Raw genomic sequence first — 14,611 nt, forward strand, 5'->3', positions numbered from 1 at the left:
AGTTTATTTCACGCATTTATATTATGTCTTTTATATTTCAGTTTGTTAGAGTAGATTTTCTATTCCAGTGGTATTTTCTATATATGCATGATGATTTCGATGTTGAATGGATATCTATTTGATGGACTTTTGTTTCCTTGGATGCAGGATTATGGGATTCTCATGTTACTTCTTGGAAGCAACGTGTCCCCATATGGAGCCAGATGTTGCACTCAAATTGTCAAAGTTCCAGGGAAGCAGAAGTACCAACTTTTTTCAACAAGGATCAGATCACATATCAACAGTCCATGTGTCATGGTCATCCCATTCTGCAAGTTATATAAAGTAAATGATCTTAGTAGACCTTGAGTCTATGTAATTTGACAACGAATTCCATCCGATGAGATTTTTTAACCTCGCTGATCACCTAAGTTTTTCGACACGGCTAATCAAAGAAGTTTTTTCCCTTCAGCTTAAACCCCAAAGCTAGGGTGAAATTTATTGTCGAATTATTAAGTGAGTCCTAGTGTTTTAGTCGAGTCTGATGTAAAAGTGGTTTGGGAATAATTTAAGCTAATTGGCTTAATTATTTTATTACAAATCACTTGGTTTACTAGATCATATTGTGTTGCATATGGGTTATGTCTTCAGGGTTTAAGACAAATGTGTATTCCTCCTTTGAGTCTTGTAAATGAAAAATCATATGTATTAGAGGGATGGAAAAATAATTAATTCCCTCATGTGTAAATTAATTAATTTTTCTGGCAAAATCAGATCAAATCCTAAACCAGAAAATTAATTAATTAGAGCCAAATTAAATTGTCTTAGAAAAATAAATTCTCCAAATGGAAAATATTTGTGGGTCTTGAAAGAATCAATTTTTAAAAGTCCTCCACCATGGGAATATTGTATATTTCAATAAAATTTAGACTCCTTAACCTTGGTAGTAAAGTCAAAGTCAATTTTTTGAGGAAATTAGCTCAAAATAATTAATTTTGAGCTAATTAAAATGGAATTAAATGATAAATTCGAAAATTCCTCAAAAATAAAACATCAAAGGTCAAGATTAAAAAACCTTGAAGTGTTTATCAAGGGCCAAGATTATTTTGACAAGGATCAAAGAAACTAGTTGTTATTTTTCCATTTGGAGGATTTATCTATAAATTAGAGAGTCAGTTGAGTCTCTAGTCATCTTGATCTATGGCTAGAATTGTTGTTGAAGCATTTTGTAAACTATTGTCTCGCTCGGAAATATTTTTTCTTCTATAATAGAAGACTTTGAGGTGCAACTCGAGGTGTTCTTGTCATTGATCTGTGATATGTATTGACTACAGGCTTCCTATGTGGTGCTTTATATTATTATTTTGAAATAATACATAGTGTGGGCAAGTACTCAATCCTTGGTCTCCAAGTTCACAGATTGTGGGCAAGGGTTACTTTGCTTGGATCTCTAGTTTTATATGGTGGATTGAATCTTCGCTTGGGCTATAGTGAGCATTCATTTTTCTGAAGCATTTTAGCTTTCAAGGAAAAAAAATATCATAGAGACTATTTTCTCAAAATCTATTTTAAAAACTCGTGTATATTTTGTAATTTAAATTGTAAATTATTTTTGTAACTTGGATTGTGGTTTTTAGATTCATTTTGTATATATTTGGGGTTTGGGTGTTGTAAATTTTATTTTTGCGGGATAGATCAAGGAGTCAAGTTGAAAAAGAGCTAGATCTAGGCACTTGAGGGTAAGATCTAGCCTCTTGGAATTTTTTGCAAGGTTTCCACAGAAGAATTTTCAGAAAATCAAAGAGTTGAAGCATAAAAAAAATTGGAGCAAGCGTTTCAAGCTTTTCAGGGCTTCTAGCCCCGGTTTTGCTTTCCTAGGCCTCAACGTCAGCCTTTCTCCCTCCAGCGTCTTGGTTTCTAGCCCTCCCAGGGCTAGCTGTGACCCTTAGGGGTTGCGGCTTCCCTTCTTTACCCTAGCCGCAGGCCCAAAAGGCCTTGTGGCCTCCTCTTTTCCTCTCACCCTCCCCTCTCTCAGTGTCCTTTCCTCGGCCTTCCTCCCTTCTCCGTCCTCCCTTAGCCTTCCTCCTCGGCCCTCTTCTCCCCCTCTCCCTAGGTTGCACCCCTCTAAGGGCTTGCAACTCCCTTTCCTTGGCCTTTAGGCCATAGGCCTTAGGGCTCTTCCTAGGCCTCTAAGCCCTCCATACCCCCAACACTAGCCTTATTAGGCATAGCATTGCCTCTTTGAGGCCTTATCCTTCATCTTTGGGCCCTGATCTATCATCCTAGCTCTTTTATCCCTGCAAATTCATCTCCCCTAGCCTTGTTCTCCATTTTCTTAGCCTCTTTTTCCCTAAATTGACCAGAAACCCTAATCCGAAGTTTTCAAGCTAAATACTTGGCAGTTTTACAGGCTTAAGGTTTCGAAATTCATATTTTTCATGCGGCAACGTGATCCCAAAATTTCAACGAATTTCAACTATGGGATTTTCAAGGCCTTGGGCCTAGGGTTTGACCTCTAAACCCTTGTTTAGCTTCAATTTTGTTACATCAGTCAAATCATTAATATATAAGCCCTAAAATGATATTCTAATTGGTCAAGATCAATTAGAAATACAAAATCTAAATTTTCACAAGTTTTGGCCACTTGAGCAATAACATCTTTAATTTGACCTAGATCTAACTTTTTAGCTTGTTGGAATTTACTGCATAACTATGAAATTCAAGTCTGAAATATTTCTTAAGCATATTCTTGATAAAAATAAAAAATCTGAATTTTCAATTTCCAGTAAAAACTTGCTATTTTTAAACATTTTGGGCATCATCTTCAGATTTCAACTCGTTGATCTGTCACTAATTTATTGCTGTAATAAATTTATCAATTCTGAAATTTGTGAATCACACTTCCTAAAAGACCTCAAATTTGAAATTTTTGAGTTCTAATACATTTTTACTTTTTTTGGGCATATTGACCATCTATTTTTGGCATCTTTAACTTGTTGATATTTGGTTATTTACTGTGGCAAACTAACAATCAGATCTGAAATATCACTGAATACATCATTTTAAAGTGGGATAAATAAGTTAATTTACATTTGCTGGTCATTGAGAATTTTTGTCTAAGGCAAATTTCATGATTTGAAGTGGTTTTCTCATTGTTGTTATAACATTGATAAAGTCTGAATTTTCTGAATTTTTACTACTGATATAAATTGTCATAGATTTGAAATTGGCTTATATCATCTTTGCACTCAGAATCTGACATTGATCTTGTTGATTGGCATAATATCTTGTGTTAATAATCATTGGTGGATAAGTTGGTTACTTGAAATTTACACTTGTATCTCTTAGCACTTATCTTGTTTAAGATTGTATCACAACATTGTTAAGTACTCTTGCGTTAAGACAAATTTCACATAAGTACTTAAATAACTTGAGCAATTTTAACACAAGATAATCTCACCCATAATCTCTTGTATAGGCATATTAGATTTAGAATGCATTAATAATTTACCTCCTAGCATAAGCTAGGTTGATAGAGAAATAGGGAAACCCTTCTCACTTAGCTTGAGGGGTCTACGCAACTCTTTGGTGGTTAACACGATGACCTTGCAGTCGTCGGAGTCACAATCTCTGGAACGTCGAAGGCAGCAGGTGATTGGAGCACAACAAAAGGTATCGTTAATTAGGTCCTAGCCTGCTTCCTGTTGGCCTCCTTCCCACAACCTACCTTGGAGCCCAGCTTCAAAATAGTTAAAGGAAGGTTACATCTAGATTATGCATTTAACTAAAAATAACCAAGATCTTTGCATCACACATAGGTCATAGCTTTGCATATCCTTCAGGTTAATCAATCATCTTAAGTAGCGGGTGTCCATCTAGTCATTTGGTTCCATTTTACTATAAGCAAGAATTTGTGACTCCATTGATGGTCTCATACTTAAAAATTTAATCTAATCAATAATCTTGTTCGAATTTAACCAATTGGCTAGGCCACTCATCTGTGACAAGTTGGTTTCCAACTTGTTTTCCCTTCACCTCATTCCATATGGACTACCCCCCATAGCTCGTTGTTGGGAGACAGCTAGAACGGAGTGGGCAGGGATCAGAGTGACAGTGCCCGTCCTGAGTGTTGTTGCGGTCCCTGTACAATCCAAGCGACAACAGCTATGATAGATGAAATTTTCACAAGTTTCTCTCCTCCAACTCACACTCCTTTTCCACCTCACTCCACTCTCTCCTCAGGTAATGAAAAAGCACATCCTAGTAAATTAATGTGCATTTCCTCACAGAAATTTTTAGCTAGTTCGAGTTCCCTCAATTTACCCAAATCGAATTAGTCTAAGTCTCTCCAAAGATATTTTTATACCAATTCGAAAATGCTAAAATTTCCCCAAGGATATCTTTATCCAAGTTGAATTTACTCAAAATACTCAAGGATGTATTTTCCCAAGATGAATTGGCTAAAATAATGTTCAAGGATATTTGTATCTCATGACAACCCAAAATTTCTTCAATGGAACTCAATCATGTTCCACTTCATTCAATTTTTCTTCTCTAATTCAGTTTTGTGGATGGCAAGTTGACTTTACATAATTTTTGAAATGCGCATTGATTTTCATTTTTGAGGAATTCAACCTCCTATTATTTCTAGTGCACATTGGAGGAATTAGAGGAGGGAGAGGGTTATAAAATACATATGGAAGCTATGGTTTCAAATTGAATTGTCTTCAGCAACAAAATTACTCTCTTTCACTCGTCTCCATTATTCTTTCTCTCTTCTAGCTTTTACTCTATTGTGTCTGAGTATCATTCACATTGGTTCTATAATTGTCATCTTGGAGCAGCCAGACTCTTGGCCTTTGCAAAATAAAGCTCAGTTTTGCTTTATACTATCTCTCTAGTTTATTCGATGTCTTAATGTTTATCTTATGCAATATTGTAAAAAGATTGAGCCATTTATATTGGTTGAATCTGCGATTTAAATTTGCTTTCTATCTACTTTATTTTCTGTTTAAAACGCTGACACTAGAGATTATTCCACCATTTAAAGCACAACTTATTTAATAAACTCGTTTGGCCACTAACTTGTTGGTCAAACAGCCATTGCATTGTTGTTTTTTTTGTGTTATTTTGCATATTTTTAGGTGAAAACTATGTATGCTAGACCAAGGACATTCCCATGAGGTTGGAAAGCTTTGGCCTGAATGGAGAGAGAGATTTGCAAGCGACATGAAGGGCAGATTTTCCTATGTGTTGCATAGAAACTTCTTAATCCCAGATTCATCACGTAATCCAGTTTTTGAAGGGGCAAAATTCTATGCTAACAGAACTTCAAACCTTCAACCTTGTTCAAACTTAATGTTTCTCATCTAGAATCTCCAAACTTCCATGCTCTCGTGCATAATGTCTAGAACTTTGTTTTGTGTCCTAGGGGGGCAGAGATTGGTTGTTATGTTGGGAACCTGATTACCACTAAAAACTTCAATACCATATATTTCCCCTTCAGGGTAACAACTTCTAGAGACACTTATTTTAGTGATGATGCTACTTGAATGAGCTCTCTTGCTTATTTCTTCCATTTCATGCTTGTTCTTCCAATTCTTCCATAAAATATATGATGATCTATACCTCACATTCGTCATGAGTTTTTTTCAAATGACTCTGCCATGGTATATCAACTCTTATGCCTTACACCTCAAATGTTGCATGCATTCACAAATGGTACTTCATGCACGATCTTTATTCAGTTGATGTACTATTATCTCATGTGTGGGTTTCTTTCTTAGACATAATGTGATAGTCTCTTACCTAGTTGTGAATATAATAAACATCACACATGATCTGATAACACCTCTTAACAATAAAGATTTTATTATTTTGTCTCATTGTACCATGTGGGGAAGTATCATCAAGTGGGTCAAGTCATACTACTAAAGATCTAGTTGAGTTAGTGTACTCCATTCAGGTTACTAGTTACTAGTGGTGGACATTAACAAGGTGGTTACTAGTGGTTACCAGTTCATATGAGTGGTTATAACCTAGTTGACCACTTCTTCAATGGAGCACTTTGTTTGAGGAGCCACACATGCCACATGCACTTTGATTTATCTTGCTTGACGTCCCACACATGTAGATGACATCACCCTCTTGGATGGCATGTTTTCGATTGGAAAGGATTTACTCCATTATTTTGGGGTTAAGTAGAGAGGCACCCTGGTCTTGGGCCTCCATTTGACCTCATTCACCCATTTGGAAGAGTTCTTGACACATTTTGAGGAGGGTGCACTTATTCTCAAGCTCTCATGGACCACAAGTGTGGCATTTAATTGCATTTTCACCATTTTGAGGAACGTTCCCCTACATTTGACGATTTTTGTAACCACCTTTAGTATTCTCCAACAATTATCACTTGGGAACATGTTGTTGGCTCATGGTTTTTGTTAACCACCAAAAGTGGGTGACGCCTAGGAGAAACTTTTCTCTTGTGAATTCGGAATAAATTCACTAAGGGATGAGATGGGTTTTTGTCCACTCTCATCAAATCACCCAAGGGTTTCCATCCTGGGGCTACTGAAGCTGAGAACTAGGTTCTCCAACCCTCACCAAAGACAAATACACAAATCCAAGATGTCCCAAATGATTTGCTTCCCTCCCTTTTAAAGACTTGGACGGATGGCTCTCCAACCTTTTAGAAGTATTTATTTTATTATTTTATTGCCATTTTAGAAGATTCTCCCCATTACCATATTTAAGTGACTTTTACTTATTTTTGTTTAAGTCACTTTTCCCCTTCTGGCCTTTTTCTCTAATTAGGCACTTTTCCCCTTTTTATTTAATTAAATAACTAATTAAAGTCACTTTTAATCTTGGGAAATGATTAATCGGCCACCATATTTTCTCCAGCCACTAGAAACTACTTATTATCCTGTAGATCTCTTCGTTCTAGTTCCAACAAGCTATTACACTAAGGTGTTTCTCCAAATAATCCCCTCCACACAACACCTTAAGTGTTTTTAATTAAATTACCCTGATAATAACCCCATTTTACAGGATTTATCAGACTGCAACGGAACCAAGAATGAATTGTGTGGAACTACCCCCGATGGTAAAATACAGCAAGCAAACTCCATCAAACCCATAAAACCTCCTCTAAAACACTTTGGGCCCTCTGATGACATAATCTTGCTCCTGTAAACTAGTTGCCACCAACCGTGGAAGTCCATCCTGACTACATCATAAGGGAAACTAAAAATGGGGACATTACAAATTGGAGAGCCTAAACATCAAGGGAATAGTATTTCCCACAAAATGTATCCTTTTGGTGGGCATCCACTTCAATCTTGTCCATAATTTTCTTGCCCGTATTTCCCACAAAATGTATCCTTTTGGTGGGCATCCACTTCAATCTTGTCCATAATTTTCTTGCCCTAGTTGTTTTCCATAAGGGGGAACCCTAATCTAGTTTTGCTTCAACTTAGGGGCTTCTTCAAAGGTTTCATGAGCCATGGCCTTGCTAATATGCATTGTTGGAAGCCCTTTCTCCTAGCCTTGACCTTTGGTTACACCAACACTCAACTCATCAATCAAACCCTAGGTCTTGTGCCTCATCAAATAGGCCTCCTTCAAGAAAGCAAATTGCCTCCTATTAGAGCCTTGGACCTAAATTGTGCCTTTCTTGTAGAAATCCTTATTGTGTCACCTTGTACCCCAACCTTAGAATATCCATTAGATGACCTTTTCACATACTAGGACTCCTCCCATCAGTGAAATTCCTTAAAGAGCAGTGGGTTTTGGCTGTGGTGACAGTGGGCCACTACCCCATTGTTGTCCCTTTGTCTAGTGTTATCCTAGTTGAGTGTCCCCTCCTTAGGCTTGCTAGATTTTGTGTCAACAGGCGCTAAATTTATGTGACGTTCACTTGTTTCAAACTCTAATACATCAAACTTATCAGATCGATGCATGCTATTCTACAATGAATGGTTCATCAAACAGGGTTTACGTATTGTTGGTTTATTCATTCATTAACTGATTACATTGGCATCTACTCATAAGTTTGAAATTTAGTGTGATCTAAATTTATTTAAAGATCAGATTGATGCTCTAACCTTTAAACGCTAAACCCTCTACAACTCACACACATTGCAACACCATTCATTGATTACACGTGTTTGAGGATTGAGTTTGGCATTATATCTGGGCGTTCATTTTCTTTATTGTTCACACACATTGAAACACTGGTATAAATCCCTCAACGACCTACAGGAAATGATAAAACGATTTTGATGGAATTTTATGTGGCTTGAAATCTGTCCTAATGTAGAGAATATCTGAGAGTTTAACGGTTCGAATCTACTAAATGTTCTACAATCCAGGCTCTTGGAATAAATATGTGGTTTAATGGCTTATGATTCTGAAACTTAAAAGGGGAACCGTATAACGTTTTTCAAGTTCACAGTCATTTGAATTTTTCAATTTCTAGAATAATAGTATTATTTGGAATGTCAGTGATTTTTCTCTAAAGAAACTTTGCAAATAAAACACCAAGAAGTTTTTAATTTTAATGATCATTCCATCATTAAAGTATGTTTTCCCTTCCAAAAAGTTAAGCTGGTCAATAATATTCTACAAGGTAGCAACATCTCTAAATGAAATTTCCTTGAGAAGCATAATAATGATAGTTTAATGATGATACTTGATTGATCCAAATCATAGAGAATTATATTTTGAAATCCGTATTCTTCCACAATACGTATATACAAATAATAGAATGTTCAAGTCCATTACAAGTTTAAAAAAAACGTTACCATAAACACACTAGAGATAAGTAAGGATTGGATGTAGCATTTAGCTGAATGTGAGCACAAATCTATACAAATATGGCTAAAAACTAGACTCTTAAATTGCTAGTTCAATCTCACCAAATAATTAATCCTTTATAAAAGCATCCACATTGCTAAATCATACATTTAACTATACAATATTAATCATGGAATCAAACAAACATAACAAAAATACTACATGTCCAAAAATCAAAATTAAGATGATGTAAATGGAAGATTCTATTATAACAAGTGTAGAGTTGTGATAACTATAACACTATGTAGCCCAAGGGATTAGCTCAAACAGTTGTTGCCAATGTCATCGGGCATTTGGCTAGTTCCATGCCAGTAAATACCTGGTTTGAATCCCCCTGGATTAGGCACACCAGTGTACAACAACAAGTTTACTAAGGATGTCATCCATGAATGTCGGGAAGCAACCTTGGGTTTCCCCACAACATTTTCCTGGGTTAAAAAATCAATAATACTATCAACTATAAATCAGCCAACTTTTCCATTGTAAATGCAACATGGAAGTAGTACTACTCAATTACCTCTATTATTATGTAAAGCCAAACATATGCCCAAAAAGACCATGTAAGTTCAACCAACCATACTCCTAAATCTGAGATTTTTTTCACTGTGCCTGCTCTTGGAACTACTACACAAATGGCATGGATAGGGTAGAGGTCAAATGCAGCAGAACCCACGAGTGTTGCAGGACCCAAACCTACAAAACAGGAAAAAAAGAACAGGCCTTAAGTAAACGTTCAAATTTGAGAGCAATTAAGAGAATCTAACATAGGACACAGACTCCCTATATAATGTTAGTACTTTAGATCCTTCGATCAGTTTACATTTAAGAAACGAAATCACATTTGTGTGTCTAGGCATCTTAGCAAATGTCTAACAAAAAGTGGAAGAAGGTTAAAACTTAAACTTGAGCATGGTAAGCTTCAGACTACCAAATTTGAGAACACGTGATCCAGTGGCAATGACACCAACAAACTAAAACAAGCACTCTAGACAATGTAGAATTAAAATAACCAAGTATGAGGAAAGACAAAGAGCACTGCTCTTACTGGAAATTATTGTCAATACCATTAGAAAATTGATTATCTTGTTAATGTTTGGGAATTTGGAATACAAATAGAAATAAATTGCACATGTTAAAAGTAACAAACCTTGACAGACGAAAGCAAATAAGATAATATTAATTGAATAACAGTTTGCACTTTTGCATTTATTCAAGCACTTGTAGTAAAACCAACATGTCCACCTGTTCATTATCCCACCTATTCAACCTATCATACATATTATGACAAATCACTTAAGGTGGAATAAAAGGCAGACAGACATATAACAATGTTCCACCAAGTTTCTGGGACGTGGGGATGGGGGAGTGGGAAAACGGAGGAGCGACCTATGCAAAAGCTCCCCACCAATTTTTAGGAAACGTGGGGGCACGTCAGGGTCTTTAACACAAGGGACCCCGACAAAAATAGTAAAGTACTAAAAAATTATATATATATCATTGAAATTTTATAATTTAATAATCTTTATCATTATATAACACTTACATCATGAAGAATAAATCAATGAATCATATGTCTGAAACAAATTTAAAACGAAAAGCATGGTACAATCATAAATGTGATTATAACATTGTACAATGAAAATAAAAGTTTAAACCTTTATGAAGATCCAACTATGAATACTAAATATTGAAATAAAAGTAAAGTCTAATACATCAAAATTCAATTTTTTACAGTCAAGTCTAATATATCATATATGAAGATTCAAAACAAACTAAAGTCTATGACTGAAGTCTGAAATAGAAAAGCAGATAACATAAGAACATATCAAATGACAAATGAGCATAATTGCTCAACATAATGCCCCACTAGTCTTTGCATCCAGTTGTTGCATGAATAAATCAGGATCAACCATGTCACCATCTGAATCAAAATCACTCGCATTCTCAAACATGCTAAGTGGCACACCAACCAACCCCATCTGTGTCTCATCAAGTCCCTCCTCCATATCTACCTGTGCATCATCCTTTAGATCAACATCCCATCGTGTTGTTGGTCCCTTCAAATACTCAGGTGTCTTCCTATGGTCAAGAGTCAAGACATAGGGAATTGTGCACAGCAACTAACTTCTCCACTCTTCTAGAAGTAAGCTTGTTCCTCTTGATAGAGTGGATGAAGCTATATGTGGACTAATTCCTCTCTGTTGCAGAGGAACTAGCAAACTGAGACAACAAACGCATAGCTAGATGTTTGAGCTCTAGAGCACCATCCCAATACATCATCCACCAACCAATCGGGTCATCTTGGCCTAGACCTATGTGATCTACCCAAGCACCATGTGTGTTGAAGGGGCCACTAAGAGATGCAAACTGAACAAATTGTCTTCGAAGTTTTCCCCCTCATCCTCATTGTACATCTTTGCAATTGCATCAAGGACTCCATTCTTTACCTCAAGATCATCAATAGGAGGCACTCTCTTGGCATTTCAACATACCATTTTGGGTTTAATGCATATGTTGCCATGTGCAAAGGTGTGTTCATGCGATCTCACCTATGTTGAATGATGGGTCGAATCTGGGATGTATAGAACTCTAATGAGGGCTCCCTCTGTTGAATGGTTGTCTTCACATGACCCAACATGCTATCAAAGGTCTCATAGATTTCTCCAAGACTAAGAGCATTTGAATCAGTGTAATGAATGACCTCCACAATAGGGGCCAAGAATGACACCAAATAAGAACAATTTGCCCACCAATCATTGTCCAACACCTAAAGCCTAACCCTCTTCCCCAAGTTTGTCTTTGATTCTGACCAAGATTTTTTTAGGAAATGCAGGAAACGTTTCTTTTTTGGGGAGGAAACACCCCCCTTCGAGTTTCCTCGTGTTTCTTTTTTTTGCAAACATGGGGAAACGTCCCCCAAACATCCCTATTACCGCTCAAACTAGAAAGGGTCCTAGGAGGGGTTCCTATAGAGCAACCACTAGGTCAAGAGGCAACAATGGAGCAATAGCCCACTATCACCTCAGCTAAAGCTCCCCACTCTTTATGGAGTTTCACCAATGGGAGGAGTCCTAGTATTAAGGAAATCACTAGGAGAAATATATCTATGGTGTGTGGATAGTGATTTCAAGAGCCTATTCAAAGGAAAGACTCTAATGATGGGGATTGTTTTCTTTAGAAGCAAGATGAATGGCTCTCCAATGTGATTTTTGGGTAGTATCGGATGTGATCTAGCTTCGAAATTTTGTGGAGGAGCTAGAACACATGAGATCTCCAAGACCCGGAAATCATTTGGAGAAATTCCACCCGGAGTGCATGTTATTCAAATAATTAATTATTTTTAATGTTGCCTAAGTTAAAACTTAGGAAATTAAAATAATTAAAATGAATTAATGTAAATACGGGTGAGAAACTTATAAGTGACGAGGATCAAGTCTAATTTAATCTTAATCATTGATTAGAGATTAGATCACGGTCGTTGATTTTTCAATAGGAAAAGTATAAAGGAAGGCTTGGGGTCAGTTGGAGAACACACACAGAAAGAGCAGCACTTGAGGTAGTTCGAAATTTTGGGACGTGGTTTGCTGAGAATTTCGGAGTAAGTTTCTAGTGCGGAGAGGGGCAATTCGGGAGAGGGACTTTCGTCCAAAGCCGAGAATACATAGCAGAGAGGCAGAGCAGCACCAGGGACTGACAGCGCAGCACCAGAAAGGGTGATGCAGAGGCTTGAGGGTTGACACAGTCACTTAGAGGCAGTGCTTGGGTTACTGTGAGACAGATTGGGCAGCGGTTTAGCAAATCAATTTTTGAGCCGGGAAAGTTCACTGGGAGGGTGACGCAACTCCTAGACGAGGTGACGCAGTTCCAGCGCAGAGCTTGGAGCAGGCATCACTGCACAGTACCGGGGACAGCGCAATCACATGTGGGGTTTGTTCATCTAGTGGTTGGATTCACCAAAATATCTGTTCTTGATAGAGGTACTTCTACCAGGTGTATTCTCTATTGGGTGAGCTGGATTTGGCACCCTAGTTGTATTCAGAAGTTTGCTTAATAATAAAACCCTCATATCTGTTGCACTGGTTTTCCCACACTGGGTTTTTCCAGGGACATTTAGTCCAAAAATAAGTGTGTCCTTTGTGTGGTTGTCTCATTTATTTTTCAGTACTTGATCTGTATATTGGTGTAGGTTGCAGTGTATTTGCATTAATATTTTATGAATAATTCTGAAAATAACTTGTTAAATGAAGAATACAAGTAGGTAATGCAAATCAGTTTACTGCAGTAGGACTTCTAGTTTGTTAGATTCAAAAATTTTCACATGGTATCAGAGCCTTTATGCTTCTATATTCACTACCCCTTAGCGGCAACTCCAGATCACTCTCTCAACTTTCTCAGCAAACCCAGCCCCAGAAAGTCGAAATCTTGATCTCTTGGTGTGTTCTCGAAGTGACTCTCAAGCCTCCTCTTATACTTTTCTCATTGACAGATCAACAGCCGAGATTAAATCCCTAATCAACAATTAAGATTAGATCTGGCTTGATCCATGACTTTTGGACCATTCTAACACAGTTTTGTATTAATTCACATTAATATTTTAATCTCCCTAAGTTTAGACTTAGGGACTCCATTAAAAATATTAATTATTTTAATATCTCCCAAACTCTTTGGAATTTGCCCAAACCCTTTCTGGGTATTGGAGATCTCATGTGCCTTAGCCTCTCCACCAAATTTCGTGGCTAGAGCACATCCGATGCTACTCCAAATCAACAATCCGAGACTCATTGGCAGTTGTGGGGTCAACAGCTCAGCCTACCGAGATGCTGAGGTTTTCCTTGAACTCAGTGTCAGAAGAATGGCAAGTGTTTGTCCAGAGTATCATGGGCAAAGAAAGATTGTCGGATTGGAAAGGAAAGTGGGCCGCTCTTCAGCGGGAAGAGATGAGGAGAGACTTAGTCAAGTGCAAACTTGATAGTAGCAGCAGCAGCAGTGGGACGAAGCCAAAGGAGGAAGAAAATGCAACCCTTGCATCTAAGGGGCAGCGGGAGCAGCAGAAGAAGAAGAAAGATGTTTCGAAGATCAAGTGCTTACAGTGTGGTGAACTAGGTCAGTACGCTACACAGTGTCCTCTCAAGAAGGACAAGGACGAGAAGCATGATCTGAAGACTGCATCCGCAAAGATCGAGGAGGAGGAGTTAGCCATGGTTGCCTAGATACCTCCAGGGGAGAGGGGGGGTGATCTAGAACTGTAGTTCGAAAAAACTACAAATGGGCAGAATCCTTGAGGAGTCCACCTCTCGAATCAATACTTTGCTACGGGAGCCCAAATCAGTAATAGCAGGATGGACCAGTGTCAGTTGGTGTAGAGGAGTGCCAGAGTGACAATTACAGTGGCTAGGAGCGCCAGAGACTAAGCAGCGCAGAGCAGAGTTGGCAACAATGCAGTTGGCACAATGCAGAGTTAGCAGCAACACAGAGGCTTCAGAAGGTCAGCACATAGACTAGCAGCAATCAGAACTCTAGCAGCAAATGCATCATACTAAACACCTATTTAGTAATTTTGGATGCTTTTCCACCGTTGATGCAGTAGCTGCAGCAGTTGGAGAAGGTTGCAGTGCAGATGTAGTGTTGGTAGTGGCAGTGCCAGCAGTAGCACGGATGCAGAATTTGAGAGGGAGTTGCAGTACAGATGCAGTGTTAGCAGTGGTAGGGCCAGCAACAGTACAGATGCAGCATTTGCGTAGTAGTTGATGGACATAGAAGTCAGACATCAGCAACG

The 14,611-nt window shown here is 37.8% G+C and overlaps 1 protein-coding gene across 2 annotated transcripts in view; it reads right to left on the minus strand.

Annotated features, from left to right (window-relative positions):
- The window catches only part of MHX (magnesium/proton exchanger), a 375,411-nt gene that overhangs the window by 263,249 nt on the left and 97,551 nt on the right, over positions 1 to 14,611 (minus strand). For both annotated transcript variants that reach the window (XM_089419722.1, XM_089419723.1), the window contains one exon: positions 9,353 to 9,528. In XM_089419722.1, coding sequence (XP_089275848.1) covers positions 9,353 to 9,528 — 176 coding nt within the window. The remainder of the gene's footprint in view (positions 1 to 9,352; positions 9,529 to 14,611) is intronic.

The sequence above is a fragment of the Pinus tabuliformis genome, chromosome 4_1, assembly GCF_031772625.1.
Source record: "Pinus tabuliformis cultivar Carrire ecotype Pingquan chromosome 4_1, CPIR1, whole genome shotgun sequence".
NCBI classification, from domain to species: Eukaryota; Viridiplantae; Streptophyta; class Pinopsida; order Pinales; family Pinaceae; genus Pinus; species Pinus tabuliformis.